Source organism: Rhododendron vialii, chromosome 12a, assembly GCF_030253575.1.
Source record: "Rhododendron vialii isolate Sample 1 chromosome 12a, ASM3025357v1".
Classification (NCBI taxonomy): domain Eukaryota; kingdom Viridiplantae; phylum Streptophyta; class Magnoliopsida; order Ericales; family Ericaceae; genus Rhododendron; species Rhododendron vialii.
In genome coordinates, this window is record NC_080568.1 from 21,386,346 (window position 1) to 21,399,636 (window position 13,291).

General features: G+C 38.8%; 1 protein-coding gene and 1 long non-coding RNA gene across 3 annotated transcripts; both read right to left on the reverse strand.

Annotated features, from left to right (window-relative positions):
* Nucleotides 1-356: 356 nt before the first annotated feature.
* Nucleotides 357-1,241, reverse strand: LOC131311669 (uncharacterized). The gene is made up of 3 exons (XR_009195537.1): nt 984-1,241; nt 710-735; nt 357-649 (listed from the first exon to the last, which is right to left on the reverse strand). It is a non-coding gene; the product is annotated as an uncharacterized LOC131311669 (long non-coding RNA).
* A 3,998-nt stretch (nt 1,242-5,239) lies between these two features.
* On the reverse strand, nt 5,240-12,642 carry LOC131310878 (protein NSP-INTERACTING KINASE 3). Of its 2 annotated transcripts, XM_058338129.1 has the most exons (11): nt 11,659-12,639; nt 10,826-10,958; nt 10,651-10,722; nt 10,401-10,544; nt 10,221-10,292; nt 10,008-10,067; nt 9,819-9,913; nt 9,566-9,712; nt 8,223-8,564; nt 6,667-7,058; nt 5,240-5,859 (listed from the first exon to the last, which is right to left on the reverse strand). In XM_058338129.1, the coding sequence occupies exons 1-11, from the start codon at nt 11,759-11,761 to the stop codon at nt 5,539-5,541; spliced, it is 1,881 nt and encodes a 626-aa protein (XP_058194112.1). In that variant the 5' UTR covers nt 11,762-12,639; the 3' UTR covers nt 5,240-5,538. The 2 variants fall into 2 exon arrangements, with proteins under 2 accessions (XP_058194112.1, XP_058194113.1); XM_058338130.1 differs by lacking the exon at nt 9,566-9,712 and having other exon boundaries at nt 11,659-12,642.
* Between the last annotated feature and the right edge of the window lie 649 nt (nt 12,643-13,291).

Sequence of the window (13,291 nt, forward strand, 5' to 3'; positions counted from 1 at the left end):
AATGTCTTAAGTTATTTAAAACTAATGATTGTGAACTTGTTTCCAGTTTGATGTAATTTTGATATTTATTGTAACAATCCGGATCCTCAAGCGTCACGATATAATAACAACACAATTTTTCTTTTTATTCCATGAACTATATAATTTACAACTCTCTCTAAAGTAAATAAACAACAACCCACTCTCGCAGCAACTCAGACAAGCTTGCACCTGACCCGCTAACCAACCTGCAAGCTGGAGTCCAAAGGATCCCAGGAGTGTGTAAGACATAATAACGTGTACAATATCAACACTAAATTGACATAATAACGTGTACAATATCAACACTAAATTAACTGCACAACATCAATCACTGCGTATTAACACCAACCTCAAATATAACATATTCCACATAAATGGAATCACATATCCGGTCCTCCTCAGTATATGACGAGTGACGTACCACCTCACTAGCCTCACCACAACCTATTGGCCAACTTGTCTTTTGGCATAGGTTATTAGCCTAGTCACCCCGTCACATACCAAACAGTTCCACAACATACGGTCACTGCACATAACACAACCAACAAAAACCTAACATTAATATTGTACAAGAAACATGTATCTCACATTCACCCTTAAATCACTTTGCCATCAGATATAATCCCACCTTATATTCCTCTTCAAAGAACAACGTACAAGATCTCATCACCATCAAAATTCAACCCACTGTCCATAACTTTGCTCTCTGAATGACTATTATTTTTTTCAAAAATCCTATGTGTACCGACCAAAGTGTAGGGAAATATACATATATACACGAAAAAAGGGTGCTCGGATCAAGTACCTTACACACCTCGGATGCCGTTGATTCCCGCGTAAGGCCCCTCGGTTTTTTTTTTTAAATTTTTTGGACGGCTCGGATCGGCCGTCCGGTGGCCGGAGACGGCCGCGCGCGGCGGTCGGTACGGTTTTCCTACGGAAACTGTCGGTGCAGCTAGCACTACTCTATTTTTTAAGTTTTCCTACCACCGTAATGGTTCAAGCCTTCAAGTTAACTTATATAGTAACTGATGTTTAGTCATCAATTCAAATAGCCAAGTTCACGTTATGAGCTCCACCTCCAGCTTAATTCTCAAGGCTCAGCAATGCCCACACAAAATGCTCTACACATTGCACAAGGCACCGAATGCCTTTTCTTTTGTTTTGTTCTCTATATTGTCTAAATACACAACTAAAGTAAAGTTACTATTAAGACAAATACGGGTATTACTTTCATATTCTCCCTCTTTCAATTTACAGCTATGGAAATCCACTACTGGCTTCAAAATTCACAGCCATGCAATGCAGCCCATATAGGTGACGACACGTGTCCTCAACTAACAATAACAAGAAGAAGTTTTGAAGTCCCGATCCCTAGAAGGAAAAGAAAAAAAAAACGCTTTACGTGTATTTATGACCAGACATAAATTAAGTCTCGTTTCGCTAAGATTCTTATTTTTTAATTACTTATTTCCATTTTTACGTCACAATACAGACACTACTTATTTGAAAAAGAGTCATGCTATGTGCACCGACACATTTGTAGGGAAACCGTACCGACCGGTCGCGCCGGGCCATCTCCGGCCACCGGACGGCCGATCCGAGCCGTCCAAAAATTTTATAAAAAAAAAACCGAGGGGCTTGCGCGGGAATCAACGGACATGAAAAAATGGGTGTTTAGATCAAGCACCATGCACACATCGGATGCCGTTAATTCCCGTGCAAGCCCCGGTTTTTTTTATTTAAATTTTTTGGACGGCTCGGATCGGCCGTCCGGTGGCCGGAGACGGCCCGGCGCGACCGGTCGGTACGGTTTCCCTACAAATGGTCGGTACGGTTTCCCTACAAATGGTCGGTACGTATATCATTTTTGTTTGAAAAATAAGTACTACTCCTACAAGCCGATACTGAAGCTAGTAATGGAGGTTTGGTGGAATTGACAGCCACGACAGAAGGAATTAGTGGGAAATTAGGAGGATTTGGAGTTGGAGAAAGTAGTAGATGGGCATGAGTATTAGTGGACTCAAACAGGGAAAAAAAAAGATCACTCCAACGGCCAAAAGTAATGCACTAAAAAAAAGTTGATCTATCTGGCTAATGCACCTTTTCTTTGGATGTATGTGGAGACCATCACCTTTTCTCTTTGATAAGTGTGCTCGATTAGATAGAATTAGTAAGGAGGTGGGATTCGTAAAGAGATGTGATTGATAATCTCAAATGTAATTTCAAGTGGGTGTTTGATTGTATAAGGATTAAATCATGGGATTGGAATATCAAGGGATGGGATAACAAATTGCATTTTTCAATAATACCCATAGGTGAAAAACCAATTTCTTGTGTATTTTGCCAATGCCACTTCATAACCTGGTCTCTCCGTATGTATTTTGCTCTTGGTATTTGCATATGTATTTTTCCTAATTCAAGTTCTCCATGATTTCTGCAAGCCACGAGAATAGATCCTAAACTTCTGAAGTTGGTAAGTGCTACGATCAAGGCACCAAGTCTATCGCACATGTGTGGGGCTCACTCTGGGTCTTACAAAAATACCAAAAAAATCCACAAATTTTAAAATAATTTTTTATGGAGCCTTGTAAAAAATCAGCTCTTACAAATATCGGTAAGTATTTTTTCTGAATTCGTAGGGACGAAATTGAGCAATTTAGCAATTTTCACTCTACAAATTCAGAATAAAAATATTTAACGATATCCGTTGGAGCTGATTATTTTATAAAGCTCCATAAGAAATTAAAATTTAAGAACATTTTTTTGTATTTTTGTGGGATCCAAAGTGGCTCCACACGAGTGCGGTGGACATGTGCAGTGAGCCTAAACTTTCTGACAAACTCATAAGCTTCCACCACCCTCCCAACTATCCCTAGCATGTCTGTAATGCAAAAATGGTGCTCATGTGAAGGCAAAAAAGAAAAGAAGCAAAACCTAGGATTTTTGTCGTACACGTGGGTAAGTACTAATAAGGGTACTACTGTTATTAACAGAAAATATCATGGGCAAGGACATTTTTTGCATCACAGAGCTTGGGATAGGATTAGTAATACCTAGTGGGAGGTGGTATTGATAATCCCATGAATTGGGAGGATTGGTAATACCATGGTATTCCTAATTCTAACCCCTATTGTGCAATCAAACAAAGAGTTTAGAAGAACACCAGAATTAATAATCCTATCCTAACCCCTAACTCACTTATCAAACATGGCCTTAATCTCTGCAAATTAAGTTTCCACGAAATCCGCTCTATGAAAACCTAGAACTTACTAATAAGGATTTGTTTATGAATTTGTCCTCTATATTTCCTTTTCCGACCTTCATTAACTATAAGTCAAACATCTTAACAACCTTAATCAAATCATCCACTTCTTGTTGATAACTCAAGTCTCCCTGTGCCAACTTACGCTTAGCTCAACTAATCACTAGGGAACAATTCCACCGTCCGCTAGCGGAGCCCTGTTATAACCGAATTATCCACGCGATCGACACTGGTCCATCGTTGATTTAACTAGCAAGAACTCATGTAAGGTGAAGGGTAAGATTGTCATTCAACTTGAACAAGTGCATGACATAAAGTAGAATTTCTTAACAAGGCAACTATTGTGGTGAATTTCCAAAAGGGCAAAAAAAAAATACAAAATAAAAGTCATGAGCACTTTAATCTTCGGCTATTTAAACCCAATGTGGGCATAGACTAACTTCTGCTCTTGATTTTTTGAGAGCCCATTTTGGATACACCCATAGAAGACCAATTTATCAGTTTCTTAATCGAGACTGATAGATATGGCTATATATAGAGTTGGGATGAATCCATTCATGGGTCTTGAGAAGCAGGGCAATTTGGAGAAGAGGGATATGCAATATAGCCCTCCTCCGAATCCGAGACAGTTTGTCTATGCTTAGCCACCAGATGGAGCTTCGTTTAAATCGTGGCACAAGTACTGGTGGTTAAGGCCTAACGAACCGGCAAGTCACAAAACGGCGGTGGACTTCTTGTAGGACTCTTTATGGCTATTGTGTGGTTGTGGAGGTGTAGTTTTTGTGTGGGATCGCAATAAAGTAGTGTGTGTTTTCTAAGCATAAGTTAAGCCAAACTCGTTGCGTTTGGTGTTCTTGATGTATCAGTATTGTTCTATGGTCCAAATAACTGCATCCATCTCTCTATCTCAATCACTCTCTCTTTGCAGACTTGGTGCGCGTGGTGGTTTTGTTTACCGATCATAGTGAAATTCTATGGACATTGTTGATGTGATATTGCGTTGACGCAAATTCTGTGAGGAACACATAATGTCAATGGTGCATGCATCTTTTGATTTCAATAGGATATCCAAAAGGAAGAAAAAAAAATATACATTCCCTTAGGAGATGTCAATCAAGTTTCATTACCATCAGCTTCCAGAGTTCATTGTTAGTTTGTTATGTCATTCAAGTTTCATTATCATCACCTTCGTTCAGTTCTTGCTTTGTGGTGGGTTTTTTTTAGTGTATCAGTTATCTCTCACGTGTTACTTGTATCTTGAAACTTTATGTAGGTTCTATTTCTAACGAATTTAGACTTATCCTTCAACCGTTCGGTTTGTGAAGTCTAAATTGGACTTGGTTTGCTGCTTGACTGTAACTATGACCGGATTCCACATGGGTATCACGGCAATTGTTTTTTTTAAATCTTAGGATACGTATATGTCTACCAGACGCGCAGCACATATGTAATCTTGTTCATGCCATACATAGTGAAAATTGGTGTGAATCAAGAATTTATACCCAATTGAGGAACCACTGTCTCGTGCTTTCTTGCTTGCTTGATTAGTCTTCACGTGATATGTGTTGGTTTGGGTCGAATCCACAACATCAACTCCATCTTGTTAAGGCCATGCAAACTTGAGAAGCAAAAAGGAGGATTAATTAGAAGCAGAAAATTGGCTTATATTTGCTTCTGCCCAAAGATTGCTTCACAAGTAAGCAAAAAAGAGGGATTGAGGCTTTTGGGAGGGAATAGAATTCCATGGCAACCGTCATAGAAAGCTATTTACCAGTCATAACCTATATCTGAATTGTCTGGAATCATTCATTTTGTATTGTGGTACGTGTAAAAATGCTGGCACCAGATTGCTCTGGGAACACACACACACACAGAGATAGAGAGAGAGAGAGAGAGAGAGAGAGAGAGAGAGAGAGAGAGAGAGAGAGAGAGAGAGAGAGAATTCATTGACTGTGTGCTCAAATACATGTGGATCTATGCCATTGAGCTTGCATTCGTAATTACAAACAAGTTCCTAGCCTGATTCCAACTTTTTTAGAAAGGCACCATCAACTCAAGCACTACACCAATCTTTCCAACAAAGAACCAGATGCTTATCTATTACTTCCCCTTTTTACAGATCAATACATTCATTCAACAGCTATCAACATCAATCAAATAACACTTCGAATCCTCGTAGCTAAACGACACCAAAAAAAACTGTATAGAGTGGAAAACCCGTAAAAAAGTAAAAAAAGATAAGTTGGTATTTGTCACCGGGGACCAGAGAGTTCCATTGCTTCAACCACAAGTGAAGATTCTTCTATGAAATCTGAGTATCTCTGAGGAGGATTTTCATATGACCGGAGGTACCTTGGTGTCTCAACGTTTTGTGAGGCTTCCCATTTCTCGGCTAAGCCATCTCCTTCCAACATCCTTAGTATTTCAGACATTTTTGGACGATGAGAAGGATTGAATTGAGTACATAAAAGTGCAACTTGAACCATTTCTTCTAACTCTAACCGGTCGAAATTGCCCTTTAAATCCTTGTCCGCTAATAGATTTAGCTTTCCCTCCTGGTGAAGCTTTTTTACCTGCACCAAAGAAAATAATTCAACGACCAAAATATTGAAAATTTCAGAGATAATCTGATAAACTTACAATGATTTTCTAAATTCTTGCAGTAGGTTAACGAAAAAGCAATTTTGCACAGTTGAGGAATTTATCCTCAAAGTCAGGTATACAAAGGTGAAAAAAAGACCACCAATGAAGCACGCACACCACGCCAATGATTACGTACTAATATTTGACATGTGTCTCTCGAGTCTGACACTCCAATCAGAAGTGTCCAGCTTCATTCTCTATATTTCCGTTACGACACTCTGCTTGGGCACTCTTCCAATACTCTATGGACATTTGCGGGATAAGTAGGCGGTGTCAGCAGGCTCTAGTTAAAGTTCAGAAGAGTCTTTTATGGGATAGAAAATCGCAGCTAGACTATAATGACACGTGTGAAACGATGATGAAACACTTCTTGTTGGAACTTTTTAGTCTTTGATGCTATTTTGAACTGAGTAATGACGTACGTAAATGAAGATGTACTGGTATCTGTATTACAATTAGAGCCCTTACTAGTTTATTTTGCCTTGTAATATTTATGCATCCAGTATACAACAATGTACCCGCACATATTTGTTAATGTGACCCCAAGGTGTCCATTTTCTGAAAAAGTTTCAGGCCGGACTGTCAGTTTTGTGTCATGTCTTAGGCGCCAAGATAAGAACACTTCAATAAAAAAAACTTCTTGTATGCCAAAATAGACCACTTCGATTTATCCTTGAGAGCATTTATAGAATTGCCAAAAAATAAATGTCTTAATTAGAGAAATGAGGAAGAAATACCCAATCCAGCATCACTCCTTTCTGGTTTGCTGCCCGCCCAAAGTCCAATGCCTTCTGACCAGTAATTAGCTCAAGAAGAAGGATACCAAACCCAAACACATCTGTTTTCTCTGATGATTGGCCAGTTGACAAATACTCGGGAGCAATGTGGCCCACTGTGCCACGGACAGCTGTGGTCACGTGAGAATCGTGGTGATCCAAAAGCTTTGCCAACCCAAAATCTCCAACAACTGCTTCGAAGTCTTCATCCAACAGAATATTGGCTGCTTTAACATCTCTGTGAATAATCTTGGGGTCGCATTGTTCGTGCAAATATAGTAGGCCCCTTGCTGTACCCAGAGCTATCCTCTTTCGCCTGGACCAGTCTAAAACTGGTCTACCATGACTATGATCTGGTAAAAAAACCAAATTGGTTTGAATGACATAATTTACTCAGCATATGTCAAAAGGATGATGGCGCAGAAAGGTAATGAACTCAACAAGAAGCTTTTGTAAAAACTGCAAGGGGACAGCTGATCTCCGAAGGAAATACTAGCACCTATTCTAAACGAACATGTTTATGATAAATAAGACTTGAACAACTTCATGCGCAATTTGATTTCTCAGAGTACATTAGACAGAGTACACATCTTTGGAGTGATTCAATGCGATGCCTATATTGGTGGCAAGCTCCTCATCCTAAAATTCCAACCCCTCTAAACAAGTTCCAGTAAGATAACGTTGAGTCAATTCCCCAATATGGATAGCAACTGATACCAAAAGCGGAATGACTGGTCAATATCATAATTATGCAATTAATGTCAAGGATAAGTTGTCTAAGTTTGGATGCATGCAAGTTTCTCCAGGGTTTGTTCCCTCAAAAAATGGTGACAGCAGAAGAAGAAAACATGTCCATGGCTTGAAGGATATGGTGAGAAGCCGTTAACGTGGAGGTGGTTGCAGCATGTGACACTTGATGAGATACAGCAGCGATGGTTTTTTCAGTTAAAACTGCTGAAAGTGGAACTAATGGTGCAATAGTCCTCTCACAATACCAACAGATTTAGAAGGAAATTGAAGTCGGATTCACGTTTTTGGTAGACGAGGTGCAGAAAGTTGAACTCACAAATTGAAGAATGATTACAGAGGGACATTTTCTCCCTCCAGTTCAGAGAGGAACAATCCAATCTCCAACGAGAAAGTCTTTTTTCTTTCCTATGTGTCTCGTTCGCCCATGACTAGGTGACATTTCACTAGTTCTAAGTTATCCGAAAGGACCAAATTTGTATTCTGCCAGTCCAATAAATGAAAAACTGAATGGGCCATTTTGCAGGTTGTGAGTGGAAATTTCTAAGAGGGCCACTGAACTTCTTACAAAAAGAATCAGAAAGGTATCATTAAAAATCATCCAGGGTTAATGAAAGACATACTTCCTCGAATTAGTCAAGAAACAAACTTCAATGATCATTTTAGGCTTTGTTGTTAAAGCGATATGTCAAGACTAATAAGGGAAGGACGAACCACAACAGAGGGAATACACAACTGACTACAAGTAGAGAAGGCTCAATATTACTAACCTCTTAATCTAGAAGCTACACTCCCATTCAACATGTACGGATAAACAAGTAGCCGTTCATTTTCAGTCGAGCAGAACCCCCAAAGCCGAAGAAGATTCCGATGGACAGCCAAACTTATCATCTCTACTTCTGTCTGAAATTGTATTTCACCACCAATAGCATTGTAGTCCTTCAACCTTTTGACAGCCACAATACTCCCATCATTTAAACAACCCTTGTAGACAATTCCAAACCCTCCTCTCCCTAGGATATTCTTGGAGTTGAAATGATCAGTTGCCGCCCTGAGTTCCTTGAAGGTATACCTTTTCAAATGGCCCAAGCGTACCTCTGGATCATATTGATCTGCCAAGTCATAAATCCAGTGCAGAATCGCAGCCAAATTAGAAAGGGAAAAGGATGGAATTCATTTTATGCAACGAGTCAGCGACTAGAGTACTTGTAAAAAAAATGCAGAGATTAAAGTCATAAAATGTGACACTCCAATAAAAGAGTACTTTTTGTTGATTGTTTACAACTATGGTTACATTGCACTCAAAGAAATCATTACTGTTCAAAGCCTTCTGGACTGAAATGGATACCCAGACACTGCCTGGGTAGGTGTTTCCCAGAATAGCCCCACGGCAAGTAACTTTCAGGTTACGTGTCTCCAGCGAATAGCCTGCTTCCCATTACACAATAGGTGGAATATTCCTTGAGAACATAATTAGGGGAGCTACACTGAGTTTTTCCCTTTCCACGCCCAAATATTTTCCTGGCACTAAAATTGGAAGGTCCACTTCAGGTGATTTCATATTAGTCGGTTCACAAAGAAGTACCATACATATCTCTTTCCATGAAAATCAATATTTGACCTCATCTTGACATACAAGGGAAGAAATACTCTCTGTAATTTGACTTCATCTTGGCATATAACTGAATAATGCCAACTTCAGCCTGAAACATTCAAGGTTACTGCTCCAGCTAAATCTAAAGTCGACATAATGTTTCGTATCGGAGGTGAGTAGCATTTGCATCAAACCTTTTTTATCTGACAGCCTGTTGAAACTAGTATACAACGGCCCGAAACTTCATTGACCAGGAAAAGTAATAACTTCACAGTCTGAGCTAAAAGTCCCTAACATTTTCTTTGTTAAACAGAACAGAGGGTACTAATTCCTTCACGACTCGGACGAATGGCCAATAAGCAGTGTCCTGGACATGAATTATAACTCTCATATGACTTGACTTTGTAGGGAAAATGCATGTAATCTTTCATGAAAATGTCATGAGTGCAGACTCTACAGTTACCATTTAAGACACTCAGAAATCAAAAAGAAAATTATAAGTTAGAAAAAAAAACTAACCGTTAACATCAAAGAAAATCTGCTGGTTGTGCCTATATCTCCACCACACAAATGATCCAATAGCTAATATGATTAGAAACGCAGAACCAAAGCTTACACCAAAAGCAAGAGCCACGCGGTGGTTTTTCACCCCTGATTGTGTTTCAGCTGGGGAAAGTAAAGATTCCACAAATTCAAACGTGTCTTGGAACTACCATGGAAAATCAGAGATGTAGATCAAAAGCGAACTAAACTACTACTATGTGATAGACACCTTTTGCACCGTCTGGTGGGAAGGCTAGTGGCTCTGGGTAGACTGAACAGTTGTAATGTGAATTAGACCCACAAATTAAAGGATTGCCGACTAATCTGAAAAGCAGAATGCAGCACCATCAGAAGCTTAGTAGTAAAATATACGAGCAAATTAGATTAAGCAATATCAAAACAAGGATGGGGAGCTCACTTGAAAGTTCTTGCAGATATTTTTGGCACTGGACTGCTGAGATTGTTGAAGGAAACGTCCCTGTGAGCAGCATTAAAGTAAGAAGTTAAGACTTTTTCCGTTTCCAAGAAACAAAATGGTTTTGTTATACTAACTGAAAACTATTTTCTGAGGTGAGCCAATAATATACATATGAGAATGAAAAGAAAGGCGTAAAAGGGGGCAAACACATACACAAGAGTCAGGACATCAATTTCGGACAAAGATTCAGGAATGGGTCCAGAAAGGCTATTGTTGTTCAGTCGCCTGGCTTGCTCAAAAACCAACAAAAATGGGATTAACTACAAGAAACAAGTTATACTCTGAAGGTACTAAATTGCTAACTCAAAGTTGAAGAAAGCTCACAAAACTTACAAATAATTGAGGTTCTTGAGGTCTCCCAAAGAACCAGGTATTTCACCAGTGAATTTGTTGCTGGAGAGATCAAGCGTCTGAAGATTCTCTAACATGCCGATTGTAGAGGGAATCAGACCAGAAATGGCATTGTTCTGAAGCAGCCTACGCAGTTGTACATTTACAAGTGATATTAATGGCATGATGAAATCAGAATTAATAGAGCACCAAATATAAACAAATTGCATATGCAAGAAAGTGGTTAACTTACACAGATTGCAAGTGACTGAGGTTTCCAATCCCAGTTGACAAGGTCCCGGATATGCTCTGGCTGGGCAGTCCTCTGATGAGTTCAACGTTTCCAATGAATTACTCTTAATTTTATTTATACTACAAGGCCTAATAATCATTAAGCAAGCACCGAGTCAAGGGAATAAGCAACTTACAAAGCAGAAACATAGCCATCGGGAGTGCATGTAACCATCCTCCAACTACAAGGATCTACTGAATTGATGTCCCAGTTCTCCAAAACATTGTGTGGGTCACGGAGATCAGATTTTATAGTCATCAGAGCTACAACTGTATCATATTTTAAGAAACGGAACCGTCATTCTAACATATTGTTTTTCCTCTTTTTCATCAGGCAAGTATACAAAACAACATAAACAGAATCCTAGAACATGGATTTCAAAGCCAAGGTAGTTAAGTTAAGACTAAAAACTAAACAACTTTCCAAACGAGAATGCTTGAAAACTAAAGCAAGGTTCTTGCAGGTCATTGAAGCCCCAACCATGGAAGTAAAAGGGCTTCTTTCCAGTCTAAATTGAAGAACCGAAAGTAAAATTCCGCGCTTGAAGATAAGGAAAAGACCCTACAAAAGCAGAAAAAGAACAAACACAAAACAAAATATACCCAAACATAGGCAGTAAATATATGAACTCTTAACTTCGCCAGCTAGCAAATGGGGAATACCGGAATAGAGAATTAGGTAATCAGGTCTTGGGTGCAAAAGACTGTCTAAAGAACAAACAAAAAGAAAAATATATGAATACAGGACGAACTTTCAATTTCACCAGGTAGCAAATAGGGAATGGAGAATTATCTAATCAGGACTCTTTTTTTTGGTAAAGATCTAATCAGGCCTTATGTGCAAAACACCCAACTTCTGGGTAGTAGCCCATAACAGCAGATGTCATTCTGTAATCCCTTTGAAAGTTGAATTTAAGACGAAAAAGTTACCATAAAAAAGCTGATGAAATTAGCCCGAAGAGAAACTAACCTTCATAGTTTATGCCAGTAGGAGAAAGAGTTGCATAAGAGCCCTCCATCAGCTTCAAAACCAGTAAACCCACAATCCACAACACAAACCCTCTACTACCCATAGTCTATTCAAACTTCACTACCTTCACTTTCTGTCCAGAAACAGTGCCCAATTGTTGAACCCACCAAGAAATAACATCACAGCAGCCACTCAAATAGTACTTCACCACCTCTCCAATGTCTTCTGCTAACAGCTTTGAACAGAAATTCAGCTCTCACAAGAAGGGTCCAATTAAAGTAAAACCTACCTTTACTAAAAGGAGGAGTCCTTGAATCTCCAAACAATTTCAAACCAGCTCTTCAAACGGTCAAGATTTTCACAAAACTCCAAGACCCAGATGCTGAAACTTCACAAAAGCAAAGATCCAAATGCTAGAATTCATGTCTGGCACAACTTTGCAAATGGCTTACATTCAAATCGGCACCATTTGGGCTTGGAAGAAAACCAATAGAAAATGAGAGATTTTTCTCGAGAAAGAAACCCAAACTGGTGAGCCTGAAATTCCGAGAACCTAGAAATTTGAGAATCCTGTGGACATGATTTCAATGTGTTTGAGTCGTATCCCTACAAATTTCATGTGGGTTTTTGTTGGTGGTTTATAGCCCAACCCTGCTCATCCCTGTGATTCCACCATATCCTCTCAAGATCAATTATCAGTGTTTGTATATCTATATCTATATACGTACCAGAAACTTACAAATCCACAAAAAGACCAAAACAAGAGGCCAGAGGTTTCACAATACGTACAGATACAGACACTTTGCAAAAAAAAAAGAAAAAACCTTTTGAATTTAGTTTAAATGTGAAAAGTAAGAAATGATTTTGGAAAACAGAAGTGCTTTATATTCAGTGATTGGACTGAAGGGATGTCTGGGATGGATCAAAGACAACAATGGGATGTCTAAAGGGCAAAAAGGTGGAGGAAAATTTGCAGGGAAAGTGTTTTGGCAGGTCACGTGCTTGGCTTGTCCTAGTCTTTGTTATCTTTCGGCTTTATGTTTTTATTTTATTTTAACAAATGGAGTTAAAAATAATATGCCCCGTAACGTCTGTGGAAGCTTTTGCAGAATGCTAGAATGAGCGAGAAATTCACTGATCGTAATTACAAAATTACTGTTTTTTTTTTTAAATGTAAATTCTGATACAGATTGGCCGGTGGAGCTCATTTTGAAGTCCGACACTATCAATATGAGTCATTCGTTAGACTCAAAATAACTTTTCAAGTGACTCTATAAAAAAAAATTAGCTCAATCAAATAATAATAATGTTAATCTAGTTTTCAAACTTTTCATTGAAATTCCTTGCGAAATGAAAATCCGAAAGTCTGAATAAAAAATTGAAACACTAAATTGAACTGCATTTTTGTAAGGCCACTCCAAAAGTTATTTTGAATTTAATAAACAGCTCATTGTTTGTGTGAGACCTAAAATAGGTCCCCACATGTTGATCTGTGTTGTTTATCATCAGTGCATTCTCCATCGATACCTCTAGTTTTGTTATTTAATAAATAGCTCTGAATGTTTGTGTGAGACCTATTTACCCAAAATAGGTCTCACATGTTGATCTGTGTTGTTTATCATTAATACATTCT